Here is a 15,347-nt window from a genome sequence, read left to right on the forward strand (position 1 = left end):
TTAGCCGCTGTGACAGTACCAGAAGGCAGCAGTTCTGCCTTACACGTCTTGCTGCCTTGAGAGCTAATTTTGTCCTAAGGGTGGTGCGGACGCAGTAAGAGATGTGAAACTGCAGCTCTTTGAAGTTCTGATTTCCTGAGATCTCAGGCTTCAAGCTAAGTTCCCGGAAACAAGTGAATTGTCACTATAAAAGTATCCAGAAAGGCAGAGCTGTACTGACACTTGATTGTAGCATTGTACTTGTGGCCAGGATTGTAATTTGAAAGAATTACATCTGTGTGATTTCTGCTGCCAAAGGAAGTACTGCATTAATAAATGTTAATGTTTCTTGTGGAGGAAAAATAAGCATGAAAATACAGGAAGGCTTTGCAGTAAAGAGATGTAATGTTTAGCATTAGTATAACTTGGCAGTATATTTGGTCTAAGGTACATACATCAGAAACATGGGGGATGAAGCATGGAGATTCACGTGTAAGGAGTTTGCAAGGAGGTTTCATTAGAATTGTAACTTGGCTTAATTACAGTAAGCTTTTTGGTTGATGTAGACTACAGCTGTCTGCTGTAGAGAGTTTGGATTATACTGAATGGCATAAACAAGGCTTTTGCACACAGAATGATAAAATATTTTAAAATTTTAAAATATGTTTTTTTAGTGCAGTGGGGGTAATTACATTCTCGGTAGGTAGAAAACTGCTTTGTTAAAGGGTGAATTTTAACAGTTGTTTGAAAATGTAAATAAACTTAACAAAAGTTGGGAAGTCTACCTAATTGATCAGATGGTGACTAACATAGCTGTGTTACCGCCCTATGGCGTAAGTAGGTATTGCTTTACTGTAGCACCATTCAGCACAGTAGCACTGATACTAACCTGCAGAGTCAGATTCTAACCTGCAGCATGGAGAACTAGCTGAACTGTTGTTACTTTTTTGGGGTTTGAAGTTATTTGTGCTGTAAGTGTAGATTCCCACGGCTTGCTCCACAAAATGATACCGAAGAGACAGTTGTTTAAAGAAAAGTAAGTGGTCTTCATCACCCTTACAGTTCTTCTTGCCTGAGATCGTTTGCTGGCTGACAAATTCATGCTCTCAAAAGATGTTATTGACAAAATATAAATGTGTGACTTGTCAGTTTTTTGTCATTTGCAAGTTAGACTGTAATAACAATCCTACTTTATAATTATTCAGACTCATCAGTATAAAAGATGAGCCTTCTGAAAGATGGTAGAAGCAGTCTTAATTCATGGGGAGTTGTTGGTTTGGGGTTTTTTGTTGTTATATGGTGATTAAAACAGATGTTCAGAGACCTTTCTTAAGTCTCATATCAGTAATGAGGCTCTGTTCTGTGAGGCTATTATACTTGTCTTCTGATGTTTAATTATTTTGAATAACAGAACGTTGTTTTGCAGATGGCAGAAGATTTTTATGATTCCTCTATGGAGCAAAATGGCTGTCTTTTGGAACAAAGTGTTCCTTACAATAATAGTTCTACTGATCATCTTGTTTCTTGGTAAGTGTTAAGTAATTCTCTAATAAACTGGAAAAAAATAGCTAGTATGTGGAATTCATGGCAGTTAATTGAAAAGATTCAAGCCTACTGTAACCCAGCTAATTTCTTTAGAAATTCTCCACTAGAATGGAAGAGGAGAGATCCTGTACTGAGTTAAATGTCAGGAATTCAGATGCAGTGGCAATGTAGTAAATGAGGAGCAAAAATGCTTTGGTCTAGGCTGCTGCTTGGTTTCATTTTCTTACACAGGGTGTTTGTTACACAAGATGTCTGTTTGGCTGAACTGCTCAGCCTGCAGTAGATGGCACTCTTTCTCTTGGCTGCTGTTAAAATAATGCACCAGAAGAAGGTATCAAGGCACTGAGCTATTTGAGTACTTCTGCTCAGCACAGATACAAAACAGCCGTTGACTACATTTGTTGGAGCCTGTGTTGGAATAAAGCTTTAGTGAAACTGGAGCTCAAATGATGACTGTCTGCGTGACTATCTGTGCTGACTGGTTTGTGTATGAAGTGTTTCACTTATTTCTGTGATAGGAATGGTTCTTTCCCATAGATAGGAGGGAGTTGTTTCCACTGCCTTACAGTTAAAGTGTTGTTTAATTCCTGGCTGCTGCTGCAGAAAACATGCATGTGCACTCTGTGTGAAGAAATCAGACTAAGTTGCAGCAACATATACCTAATAATAGCCAAAGTAGTGAAATGCAAATAGTTCATAGTCTCTCAAAGTAGATACTTCAATAAATGGCTGAAGATCAAATACTGATGAATTTAATTTACTCTTTGAACTCCAATTGGAAACTTTGATTGAAGGTTGCTTTCTGAGTTGGTAGTGGTCACTGATTTCTGAGGAAAGCTAGATTTGGGATAAAGCAGTGAGAAGATGTATGCCCCATAGTATTAGATGATGCAGGACTGGAATCTTCATAAATTATGGTATTTTGTTTGGTCTTAGCCTATGATTCACTACGTTGTTTGAAATTTCACTTCAGGTCTTTTTTCCCCCCTTTTTAAAAACAAAGAAACTTAAGAACACTTTAAAAGAGAAACAGCTGTAATTGATGTTACTTGTATTTTTTCTCTGGAGCTTATTTGCTTGCTTTGGGAAATGCAGCAGCAATCTAACACACTTGGCCAGAGTGTGCTGCAAGAACTGATGATGTGTCATAAGTATATTTTTTTAATGTGTAAAGGGAGATTATAGGTGCTGCACTGTTGTAGATTGTAATACAAACTCTTAATTGGGTTAGATTTTGTTTTTATGAGAATGTAAATCTTAATTGATTTATCCTTCAAGAAGTGCTGACGGTGTATTGGCTGATCTTGAGAACTGTAAGGAGTATATAGTGGATGAAATGGAGCTGAAAGTTGGTGAAAAGGCAATCGAAGGAGGCTGAGGTGTAGCTTAACCTCTGTTTTTTTTTATGTACAATACTGTGTTGTTACAGCTCCTCTGTTTTGGTGGTGTTGCAGAAAAGCTTTTTTGTATGCTGATTCAAGCATAGAAAACAAGTAGTAATACAGATGTTAATAAAATGTATGCTCATCTGGCAAATACTGTGTGAGGCAAATGCTTCAGAAGGTGTCTCATCTTTTTCCTTTCATTTTCCTTTTTTTTTTTTTTTTTTTTACTGCTTGTCCACTGGCTGGGTTTTAATTCATGTTGTCAGCAGTGAGTTTTCGATGCTGTCACATCTCTGGTAACATTTGTACAATGTGTTGCTTTGGCCAGATTCCTGGTGTCTGGATGCAGATGTTGGAAATAACTGTTCAAGTGTGTTTTGGTCAATGATTTGGCACATCTCTGGAGATGTGTTATTGCTTCAGTGATTTATCAAGATGTATCGTTAAGCTTTGTGGATAACACAACTGATGTTACTGTTTGGTGACCAGAATGTCCAAATAGATATTTCTAGTACTGTGTTTGCTTTGTCATGAATGCATACCCAGGGATGTGACTAAGAATAATCTGTTTTTGTTTACAGATGCTGTTAGAGAAGTTAGAAAGTATTCAGCCATTCAGGTGAATGAGAAGGTTGCAAATGTCAATGCCAATGCCATTGATCACATTCAGATGAAACTCTTCCGGTCACAAAGAAACCTTTATATCTCAGGTTTTTCCTTATTCCTGTGGCTGTAAGTATAACACCTTGGATTTCTATATAGCACATATCTTATAGGAGCTATTGCACAAAGTAATGCAACCAAAATATTACCAAAAGGCTGATTTTAAGAAATTAAAAGGAGTAAATGTGAGCAAATAGGCCATGTGGCAGGTGAGATCAGGGGATATAAAAAGGCACGAATGTTTGAATACCAGAGGGGTGTGTGATCAGCACACGAAAAGTCACATCTGGAATGTTTAAGAAAACATGTATTTTGCAGACATTTCTTCAGGAAAAACTCATTTCCTTCATGTACTTTTGCTCTGTGTTTTGCTTTTTTGAACAACTAGAACTGGGATTATAAACTTCAAAAACTAAAGCACTGTTAAAACAATCTTGATATCTTGCAAGCTGGTATTATTTCAACCTGCCGTGTTAAGAAGCAAAACTTGAATCTGACTTCAACCGTTTTATCTGAAGCTTGTAGGTAGGAACCAAAGGATAATTCTCTAGCTTTCAAGGTGAGTTTCAAATATTACTTCAGATCAAGTAAACACTTTATGGCAGCTGGCCTAATAGGATATTATGACCTTAAACGTGGTGTCCTTTTGAGGTTTCTGAAGTACAGCTAGTAGCACAGGATAACAGAAAGGACAGCTTTGAACTGCCAGTAGCAGCCAAGAGTACCTGCAGATCTTCTCAGCTGGACAAAGAGGATGTGGACTAATTGAACAGATAATGTGAATGAATAGGAAAATGGTCAGAAGTTTTCCTAGTTCTACATTTTATGGTGACATTGAACAAAGAATGGTGGCCGTTTTCTCTCAGTGAGTTGGTTGTCACTTCCTAGATATAAAAGAGGAACACAGAATAAGAGAATGCCTGGAACTTCAGGGGCCCATGATCAACTTGTCCCACCTGTATGGCTGTCTTGATTGTTAACCTGGACAAGTTTGAGGAGCACTGTGCATGAAGAGACTTCAAGGAAAATATCATACAAAACTGGAGTACAAACAAAAGGAAAAAAGAAAAAAAAGCAAAGTCATCTGTAGCCTTGCACAGTAGCAATAGGAAAGCATCATGTTCTTAACCTTCTTGCAGAAAAGTTAAGTAAATGTGCACAAACATGTCTGTGATCTCTGCTCCAAGAGAGGAATGGTTGGACTGTGTCCAACTTGTGTCCAATCCTGGTCCCCCAGGATTATGCTCTGACTTTCAAGGAATAAAACCTGTCTGGTGACCTTAATAGATATAATTGTGGATAAAAATTCTGTGCTTCAAGTATGCTGATGGGCTTTTGTGAAAGGCCAGTAGTCCCCAAAGATTTAGAAGGCTCCAATAGTAGCTTGAGCAAATGACTTTTCTTAGCAGAGTTGTTTTGCTTGTGTTAATGGAAGTGGACAAGGCTCTCATGCTCCCCCTGCAAAAGCAGCACAAAAATGTGTGCAACATGGGAGACAAAAGAAGTACTTAAAATTTTGTGCACAGTTGCAGAGCGTCCTGGGTTTGGCTGGGATAGAGTTAATTCACTCCTCAGTAGCTGATCTGGTGCCATATTTTGGTTTTAAGGTAAAATAAAGTTGATAACACAGTGATGTTTTAATTCTTGCTGAGATGTGGTTACCTCTAGTCAAGGACTTTTCTGCTTCTCGTGCTTCCTTGCTGGATAGATGTGCACATTTTCTGTGCCTGCATTCAGATTACAAAGGCACTGGGATAGCTTATATGACTGGAGTGCTGAAATGGATGGCTATGGGCAGAAAGCAGAGCAGGAGAGAGGAGGCATTCCATTTGGCAGAGGAGTTGGTAGGAACGCAAGAAGCCTTGCCTTCAAAATGGTGATGAGCCATTCAGTGATATATGGTAAAGAATAGAGGACAGAACGAGACAGGTAGTGCTATTAGGTATCTGCTATAGATGGCTTCATCTATGTGTTTTTCTTCAGCAGGCATTCCTTAAGCAGCGGGAAGACTGATAATTGCAAGCATTGGTAGTTAAGAATAGGAGAGTTTGAGTCACTCCTGTTCCTCCTAGAAGGGCAGTAGGGGCAGGTATGGGCAATCCAGGAGATTTCTAGTTTCCATATGTATTGAAGACAATTTCTTAGTATGGATGGTCAATGGCAGAACTGAAAGAGGTGTTCTGATAGACAGTTGCTCACAATCAAGTAAAGACTGGTTGAAGATGATGGGCAGCTATTGATGCAGTGACTGTGAGGTTGTAGAGTTTGCATTCACGAAACAAAAATAGCGGAATTGCAACCCTGAAGAGCAGGTTCTGGCATATTTGAGGATCTTTTCAGCATTACCCAGTGGTAGACTATCATAGAATATACAGACTTGGGAGAGCTGGATGGATTTTTTCAAGGATTCAATTCTAGTGCTCACAAAGTAAAATAAGCAAGGCAGAAGGCTGGGATGAATTAGCAGTGATATCCAGATTCATCTGGGGTATGAAAAGAGAAGAAAATGAGGTGGGTTACCTAGGACAAGTACAGAAAACATTGCTTAATTATTCAGGGGTTGCAATAGGAAAACTAATGCTCAGCTGGAATTGAAACCAGAAAGGGATAAGGAGAGCTGAAGATTCAAAGGAAGCTAAAGAACACATAGGCCCACTGCTCAGTGGAACAAGGAACTGAATTACAAAGGGTGATGGAAAGAATGAGGCATTGAGTATCTCATTACCAGCCTTATTTTGCCTTGTTTCTTGCTGATAAGGTCTGCTGTCTGGCCTCTGTTTTTTTTTGTTTGTTTATTTGTTTGTTTGTTTTTTCAGCCTTGTGAGAGGTACAGCTAGGGAGAACTTGAGCAAATTCAGTGGCTGGAAACAACCAGCACAGGCTTAGTGGGAGATAGTGCCTGATCATTCCTGCTGCCTTCTGTGGTTAGATCACTATCTGTGTGGGTAAATGGCAGAGCACATAATGTCAGAGGCATTGCTAAAGTTACGCATGTAGTCTCTTTTGTTATCCTGATAGTCTGATTGGAGAAGGATGGCCTAGAGAAGTGGAGAAAAAGGTGTGTGGGAAATTCACTGGGTCTTGGACTCAAAAGAATTTAATTGGTATTGCTTATTCCAATTGGATCTCTCTGGGGTTGCTTCTGGACCCAATAGCATTTAATGACCTTGCTGCTGACTTGAGTGATGAGTTGAAGTGTGCTTCTGACAAATCTGCAGACGGTGAAAGTCCAAACCAGAGTCCTGTAGACATCTTGGAGAGCAGTGCTGCTACTCAGAAAGCTATGCAGGCTGGAGGGATAAGCTGACAGAAACCTCATGTTGTCAAACAAAGGCAGATGAAAAGCACTGCATCTGGTAGAATAACCACTTACAACATACAGGCTGGGCCTAACTGGCAGGGTAAAAAGCAGCTTTGCAGAAAAGGACCTGGGAGTCCTGATGGACTGTCAATCATGTGTTGAGTTGTAATAGCAAGGGTGTAGCCAGCAGTTCAAGAGAAATGAAGAGAAATTGTTTCTCCCTGTCTGGTGCTTGTGGGACTACTGTTGCAGGACCGTGCGTGGTTTTGGCTCCCCTTTACGAAACGTTGATACTGGCACCGAAAACGTCAGGCACTGAAACATGACACAAGGTGAGGCCACTGTTGCTTGGCTTTAGCCAAGAAGTTGAGGAGGAGACTGTTTTGGTTTGTACAGCTCTCCTGTGGGAGATCACTGAGAAGACGAAGCTAACTTTTCTTGTGGACCGACATCGGAATGTCAGGAAGCAACAGGCACAAACTGAAACCTCAAGCTTCTGATAAGTATTTTTCTTCTGTTGAGAGTGGGCAAATGCTACAGGAATCCTGAAATTCTGCTGCATGTCCATCTTTGGAAGTGGTGGGAACTCAGCTGGACAAGACAAGGCCTTGTGCAGTCTGCTCTACTTGCTTTGGGCAGGTCCTCAGACAGGATGACCTTCTGAAGCCTCTTCCAACCTACGTGATACAGTGATTCTGCTTCAGTTGTGTTGTTTTACTGACTCTAGACTGCTGCATCTTGGAAAACAGTGACATGGAAGCCTTTTTATTAAATCCAAAAAAAGTAAGAAAATGAGCTTTCAGCGTAAAAATTGGGAAGGCCTACCTTGTGAGTTAACACGTTTATTAATATGCTTTCATAAAAACATGAATTATTAGGATTTTCAAGTTTTTTTTTAAAAGCATCTGTATAGTCATACTCTAGGAATACTCTAGGAATTTAGTATTGCTTTGGCCTTTTCTTGATTCAGAGTTAGTGTAAGAGTTAAGAATAAGTGTGCCAATATTTTATTGTAAGGCCTTTTATAAAGGATTTGTGTTATTTTTATTTTTTTTTTTTTTTCTTATTTTAAATCATACTCATTGCCATACGTACTGCTTGGATCTTGCATTCAGAGATTGTGTTTGAAACAGTCGTGTGAGCATATTTCAGCCTTTAGGGGAAGCAAGTCTCTGACCCCCTGATAGCTGTGGGTTTGGGAAGGAGAGGAAGATTCCTTTATCAGGTTAAAACAGATTTTCAATGAATTACAACCTTTCCACTTTTTTACATCACTGTTACTATCTTTGAACCTGGATTTTTGCCTTCAGGTGCTTTAAGTTGATGTTTTCACATCTAATGCTAAAAGAGAGATAAAAAGGGTTGTTCTTTTTTGTGTATTGGGTTTGTTTTGTTGATATTTTGTTGTTGTGGTTTTTTTTTTTTAACTTGTCTTGTGAATTACTGTGCTGTTCACTGTGTTTCTTTACCAGTGTTTTGAGACGTACTATTACCCTTCTTACTCAGTTGGCAAAAGGAATGGCATCTCATGCAGCTCTGGAGACGCAAGTAAACGACGCGACCAAAGCAGCCAAAAAATACATGGCTGAGAATGAGAGGCTACAGGAGGTATCTTTTAAACATTTCTAGTTATTTTCTTACACACAAAGTAGTACAAAATAATCTGGAGATCATCTGCTACTGTGTTTTTTTTTTTTTTTTTTTTTTTTTCTAGTGGAGAAAGGAAGAATAATTTTCTTACCATATGCAATTCAGAATACTGAATAGAAATTTCAGTAGGAAACTACAGTAATCTGAGTAAATGAAGGAAGCTCTTGTCTTTCCAGTACAAATTTTGTCAAAGTATCTCTGAGTTTAATCTTAAGAAAGTAGAGGACTTCAGGTCAGGCTGTGTAGATCAGGGCTGAAACAGTCCAGCACAGAGCAGCTTTTGAAACAGCTGTTCTGGTGCTGTTTCTTCTGAGCAGGATTTGCTCCAGAGCTGAGTTGTCTTGTCTAGCTTTTTCAGTAGAGTACTGCTGTATTACTAATGAGGACATTACCAAACATTTCTTATATTAAAAAGCTAACAAACAAACAAACAAAAAAACCAACAAACACCAATGGACCAAAGGCACCTCACTTTTTTTATAAGAGTGAAGAAAATTAAGCTATTGTTTGTTTTTGTGGTTCAGTATACAATTGCATAAAGAGAGGGAAGTCAACAAATGCCTGTCTAGATATATGAAATCTTTTCTTGTCATTGGCTACTTCAGCTGCTGTTGGTAGAGAATGAACCATAAGCTACATTACAGATATCCAAGATAAGATTTATACAGCACTCTTAAATATGACATTGTCAAAGTGGGTGTGTGTAGGTTTTATTCCACTCTTGCCTAGAGTTGTGTTTATGGTTGCCAGCATTGTTTTCTGGGCTTTTATTATAATAAATCTCTAGACAAAGAGAACATTCTCTGGGCAAAAGATATTAGAAAGATGCAGAACATACAGGTGTTTGAGATGTATGAAATGAGAATCACTGGAGTGTATGTGACATATTTCCCAAGTATGAAATGATTCCAAAATCTTTGAGTCTGGTATTCTGTCAAAATGATCCAGACTCTCAACCATAGCCTTGGAACTTGTCTGTTTGCTGCATCCTGGTACGCTTTTTCCTCAAATCCCTGCTGGGATTTGGCCAAAAGTCCTCTTTTTGTTCTGCTTTCACTCTTAAGTGTGTTTCCCAAGCAACACATTCTCTTAGCTGCTTGTAAGTGATAGCCAGAAACTGGAAACTGCATTCCTGTCCGTTTCTATTTGTGTTTTTGGTTTCATGATTTGCAAAAGCAGTGGTATCCACAGTTACAACCACCATGCTGTAGCTGGGTCTCCATTGTGCTGGAAATGTTGAGAATTTCATTGGGTTTTTGTTTTAATAACCTCATATAGTGAAAGTTCCTCTGTGGCTTGGCCCTCTGCGTTTGTGTTCATTTACGAATGTGCTTTGTTCTGCCATCAGAGGGAGGTACGAGCAGTTGCATGTAAGGCACTCTGGCTTTGAGTGTAAATACTGCACAGCCTAGTTCATTAGGTTCATGCTTCCTTTTTAGAAGTTCCATGAAGCACAGGACTCGAGACAAACGTTTATAGAAATAACCGTATTAATAGAAGGAGGTGAGAACAAAGTACAGAAGGCAATATGAGGCCTCGTAATAAACTGGCTATAGTCTTGTTACTGGTAGTCAAGTGGGATCCCTTGAAGGACTGACAACTATTTCACTGCCATTTTGGTAACAAAGATGATGCTTGATTTCTACTGGAAGCAATATGAGCAAAGAATCTAATTAGGGAGAGTAATCCTTAATGTATAATACTTCAAGGTATTGCTGTTGGTGATTTACTGATAAGAGCATACAGAAGTATAGTAGATGCTAACGTTTTGAGAGTACAGAGAGTATACTGCTCTTGTGTCTGGTACTTACAGGGTACTTACTTATCCTTTCTTAGTTGTTACTTGAATTGCTGAGGAAATCTGCTCTGGGTGTCAGGGTATTCTGAGGATCAAAACAGTAGCTGTGAACCTATAATGGATTTGTGACATATAAAACAGGATAACAGTTATTTAGAACAAATTGCACATAAACATGGCAGTGTCTTGTCATGTGCATTCCTGTATGTCTTTTCATAAAGCCTTTTGTAACCTATACAGAAGTTGCAGAGATACCAGTTACTTTTACCTGGGAGATGATGACATACCTGTGCATACATACAGAACAAGGCTTGATAGCAGCTTTAAATACTGAACAATTTTTCTTCCATCTTTTTTCCTTTCTTATTTGTTCTTTTATGGTATGACTGGGTATCTGCCTGTTATATTGACATTTGATTAAACTCGTTGCTTTGCAAGATCAAGGCTGACTTTCTCTGATAGTTTGACATTAATATTCAACTAATTTAACCAAAATTAATGGCAGCATCTGTGGTTTTTAATAGGCCCTGAATGAAAAAGGAAGCGGTGAAAATAAAGAGGCGATGGAAACAACTAATGGAAAATTGAGGAAGGAAATTGGACAGTTGAAAGCAGAGTTAGAGAAGACGTCAAATGGTAAATATTGGGTAGGACTTCTTTGGGGAATAAAGAAAAAATCTTTTCAACACTAGAGGTCAAAAATTTATTTTTGGGATTTCTTTACATTTGATAAGGGACTGGAAAAATACACTGTCACCACCACTATGTTATAGCAGAAGTTTTCATTATGAAAACGTTAGTGGTATGATTTGAGCACCTTAGTTAAATTGTTATTATAAAGAAATGGAACTGATAGATTTTAATGGCGTCGACTTATCCCCTAGATCTCATTGGTGAGGATACAGAATAAATTGGAAGTTTCTGCAGGCATCAGGCTGATCTTTCATGTCATGTAACAACTAATCTCTATGTATAAAATGGGGAAATATATGGTTGAAGGCTTTTTTGTATGAAGCAGGTCTTAAACCAGGTTGCAGGAAAGTCTAACTGCTATTTTAAATACACGTATCTCATGCAGCAGAGGTGTTAGCTTTTTTTTTTTTTTTTTTAAATCCTTTTTCAAGTCTGATAGGAAACATTTCTTGCAAATTATATTGTGACGCATATTAGGAGCTTCCGTGTGTAGGGTTCAGCTTGTCAGAACTGCTTTCATGGCAGTCCAAGTTGAAACAGAGCAGATTTTACCTGTTTAGTTCTGTCTTGTTTGGATTTGTCTAGGCTTACGAACATCTACTCATCTGAAATTAGTGTTTTTGAGATAACACTGCCCGCTATCTGGAAAGCATTAATCAGATACACAGGCTATTACAAAACACAGGTTTTCATGGTACCAGGTAGCACATTGTCATCAAAACACAGTGCTGCTTTCACATTGCATGGTGCTGCTACAAAGCAAAAATAGCAACGCCAAATATTTTATGAAATCCTTTCTGTTGTCCACTGGGAAGGCAAACAAGAACAGAACAGCTTTTTTCAGCTAGGCTTGAAGCAGCAAGAATCTCTAAGCAGAAGGTCTTATTAATTCACATTCTCAGGCAGGTTTGATTGTGGGTTTTCCCTCTCCTGCTGTTTTCTTACAGAAATGTAGGAAAGCTGCCTTTGAAGTGACAGGATCAATGAAAAATATAAATGCATATGTTTGCTTTAGTCTAACTGATGGCATGCAACACTAATATAAAGTAAGCTTTTCAGTCGGTAGCTCTTGAAAAAGTGGAAGAATAAATAAATTTACCACATGCTGCTTCAGCTGCTTTCTCTCTGCAGGCTGTTGTCTACCTAAAAGATATATAAGTGAAGGCATGCTTGAGTCTTTTTGTTGGGGGGAGAAAAGTAGGGGAGAGGATCTTAATGAATCAGGAAATATTTACAGCCCTCCTCCTGTTGCCACCCCGTTTTGTAGCCAAAACCTCAAACAGAAAATTCCATGGTTACATTAATTGCCATCAGCTAGATGGTGTGGGGATATGTCTGTCTTAGGTTTCTGTAAGTTTTCATATACCTTTTATTGAAGGAACTGATATCCAATAATCTAGAAGTACTTGATAATAAACACTGAACACATCTGTTGAAACAGCTTTGTATGCATTAGTCTGCCTGTGGATTGCACTTCTGTTTTCTTTTGAAAATTCTCCAGCTGAGCAGGTAAATGTTGAGTTTTATGCTCACTAAATGTGAGAAATGTCCTACATAAAATCGAAGTTGGGATTGTTAAAAAGAAGTAAAACAAGTTTTTCAATTTTTTGCATGCTGTTGAGCATGTCTGAAACATAACTTTTCCCTTGTGTCCACAAAGTCCAGTTCCTGAAGTTCTGGGGACACTTGAGGAGGAGGAAGAGATTAAGAATGTAGGTGTTCAATTAACCACAAAAGAAGTCCTAAAGTAAGATATTTTGCAACTTAACGTATTCTGGACAGCTGGAGATGAGAAGTGAAAGAACAAGGCAAAGAGACTGAGCAGTGGAGTTACTAAATTCTGAAGGAAGATTGGAATTGGCTATCAAAGATTTTGTCCAGTTTTGTTATATTTTCAAACTTAATTCTCTTATCCCCATTGAGGTCTTTTTTTTTTTTTTCCTGAAAGTGAAGGAAAAGGGGGTAGTTTTTGTCTCCTTTATTGCAGACCCACATAGTGGTGGCTTTATGGGCGCCCAGCAGTGGGGCTAAATCCGTTTTCAGCATACCTAGACATGTAATGACTTGACTTCCTACAAACTTTGAGAAGGTATTTTACTGATACATGTCTGCTACAAAAAGTGTCCTAATATATCTAAAAGTGAGTAATCCTAGCACTACTCAGTGCAGAGGTGAGAATATTTTTCCTGCTTCGCATTAGCTAAATTTCTAACAAAACCTTTACTGAGGTTGTTGAAAGCTGTTTGTAGCTGCTTGTCAACTCTATGGGATCTTTCTGGGGAAGTGAAAGGTGATGCGACATTAGTTGCCTAATGCTGCCCATATTGTGTATTTTGTTTTTTTTATTGGTAAATTGTGACTTTACTGCAATGTTCATATATCCAAAATGCTAATTGTGACAAATGCAGTCCATGTGAGTGTTGGTATGTTGCTTTGTTTCATTTGGATAGTACTGAAATTGATTCAGAAAGTTAAAATAAGCCATCACCAATTGAAGATGAGGATGGAATTAAGATAAGCTTCACAAAGCAGCTATCCTGACAGCTGTCCTTTGACTGAGGTCATGAATGGGACTTTGAGTGCATTAACTTGTTTTTTTCTCACAGCTGTAGGAATGTTCATGTGAAATGCCTGTTTGTAACTATCAGGACCCTTTGGGCAGGACGGCAACTTCTGCAATGCTGTATTATTTCATTTTCTGCTATCTCAGGTCATCTTTTTGGTGATGCTGTCCTATTGTATGGTAAAGGCTTCCACTTTATTCACACAACAGAAATTCATACAGAAAACTGGTATTGATTTGAACTTGCAGCGGAACGGACCTGATGGCAGAATCTTGACCAGTTTGTTGCCATTAGGATTTCACTCATTTAGGTACTATGGAACTTCAACTATTTCCTGAAAATACTCTTTCTTTATATGCATTGTTGTTCCAAACATACAGTAAGGGCGGGAGAAAATTCTGATAAAACTTCTGTGCATCCTTTAATGAGGTTTGTTTTGTGCACAGACTGTGTCACAGATTCTTCTGCTTCTTGGTTGCGCTGCACTGTAGGAGACAGAAGAGAGCAAGAGTGTATGTGTGGGCATCTGGTTTTGAAATACATTTCTAGAAAATGTGCATATAAAGACCTACAGCATGAAGATGGTTGGAAGGATAGAAGTCACTAATATGCACACTGTGAATGCATCTCATGGAACTTGCTACTTGTTGCCACGGGTACGGATTGGTCTTTGTGTTGTCAGGCAGGCTAGTAACATACATGAAAATACCATATGTGTTGAGTTTCAGTGAAGCACCACTCAAGTTCTTATAAAAAAAAAAAAAAATCGTCCTTTGTCAGCTTTCTTTTGTAAGGTGGGAAGAGGAGACATGGGGCAGTGAACTGAATTGGCTGTGGTCAGCTTTTATTGAGGTGATGGCAGAGGAAGGCTTAGGAACAAAGTCCATCTTACTTAATTTTTCCTTTCACAACCATGAAATTGTTACTGTGAAAACATTGCATGCTGTCACGTCAAGAGAGTTTTATATCTGATGACTCAAAGGGATGGTGCTGTGTACAGCAAGCGTGGTTTTCTTTATGCAAGGACTTAGTGACTATTTCTCTCTCCATTTTCATTAACATAGGAGCAGCATCTCTCACTCACATCTTCTCACGCATTTGTTTGGTAGGAACAATCAGCTGTCAGATTTTGCTTGCTGCCAGTCCAGCTGCTCTGGCTCCTGTGAGGCAAATCAACAGGTCAGATGGAAGCTGGAAATAATAACTGGCTGTATTATGCAAACAAAGTATTCTCTGTTTTATAGTGGTTGGGTGTTCCTCTGATGCGATCCGTATGACAACCAGGACACCTGATCTTTGATACAGCTGTAGTGCAGCGCTCACGTCTTGGCAAAATAGCGGAGCAGCTGTGCATGGAGGGCCTCAGTTGCTTGACAGAAAGACATCCAGAGAAGTTGGCACGATGGAGAACTCATGTTGTCACAGATATGACACTCCATCTTATTGTGTCCACAAAGTCCAGTCCCTGAAGCTGTGGGGATGCTTGATGAGGAGGAGATCAAGAATGTAGGTGGGCTACATTAAGAATGTCACCCAGCAGGCTGGCTTTCTGATCCATAGCCAAAACAGGTGGAAAGGACAATCTGCTCTTTGCTCTTTCTTCTTCTGGGGTTAGGTGAGTTGTTCCTGTCACACATCTGTTTTGGTCAAAACATTGAAACGATGTACTGGCTTGTTTGTTTTCTTGATTTGCAGATATTTTTAGACATTTTGTTCACGCTTTAATGATACAGTTGTTTTTGGTTGCAACTAAAGTACTAATCTGCTGC

The 15,347-nt window shown here is 38.9% G+C and overlaps 1 protein-coding gene across 1 annotated transcript in view; it reads left to right on the top strand.

The window, feature by feature from the left end:
- The window catches only part of DUS4L (dihydrouridine synthase 4 like), a 36,594-nt gene that overhangs the window by 16,962 nt on the left and 4,285 nt on the right, over window positions 1–15,347 (top strand). Inside the window, exons 7-10 of the mRNA XM_042815519.1 lie at window positions 1,406–1,506; window positions 3,491–3,641; window positions 8,346–8,481; window positions 10,846–10,957. Of these exons, the coding sequence (XP_042671453.1) occupies window positions 1,406–1,506; window positions 3,491–3,641; window positions 8,346–8,481; window positions 10,846–10,957 (500 nt within the window). The remainder of the gene's footprint in view (window positions 1–1,405; window positions 1,507–3,490; window positions 3,642–8,345; window positions 8,482–10,845; window positions 10,958–15,347) is intronic.

Source organism: Centrocercus urophasianus, unplaced genomic scaffold (assembly GCF_019232065.1).
Source record: "Centrocercus urophasianus isolate 14NV4802_14NV808 unplaced genomic scaffold, USGS_Curo_1.0 seq_15, whole genome shotgun sequence".
Taxonomy (NCBI): Eukaryota; Metazoa; Chordata; class Aves; order Galliformes; family Phasianidae; genus Centrocercus; species Centrocercus urophasianus.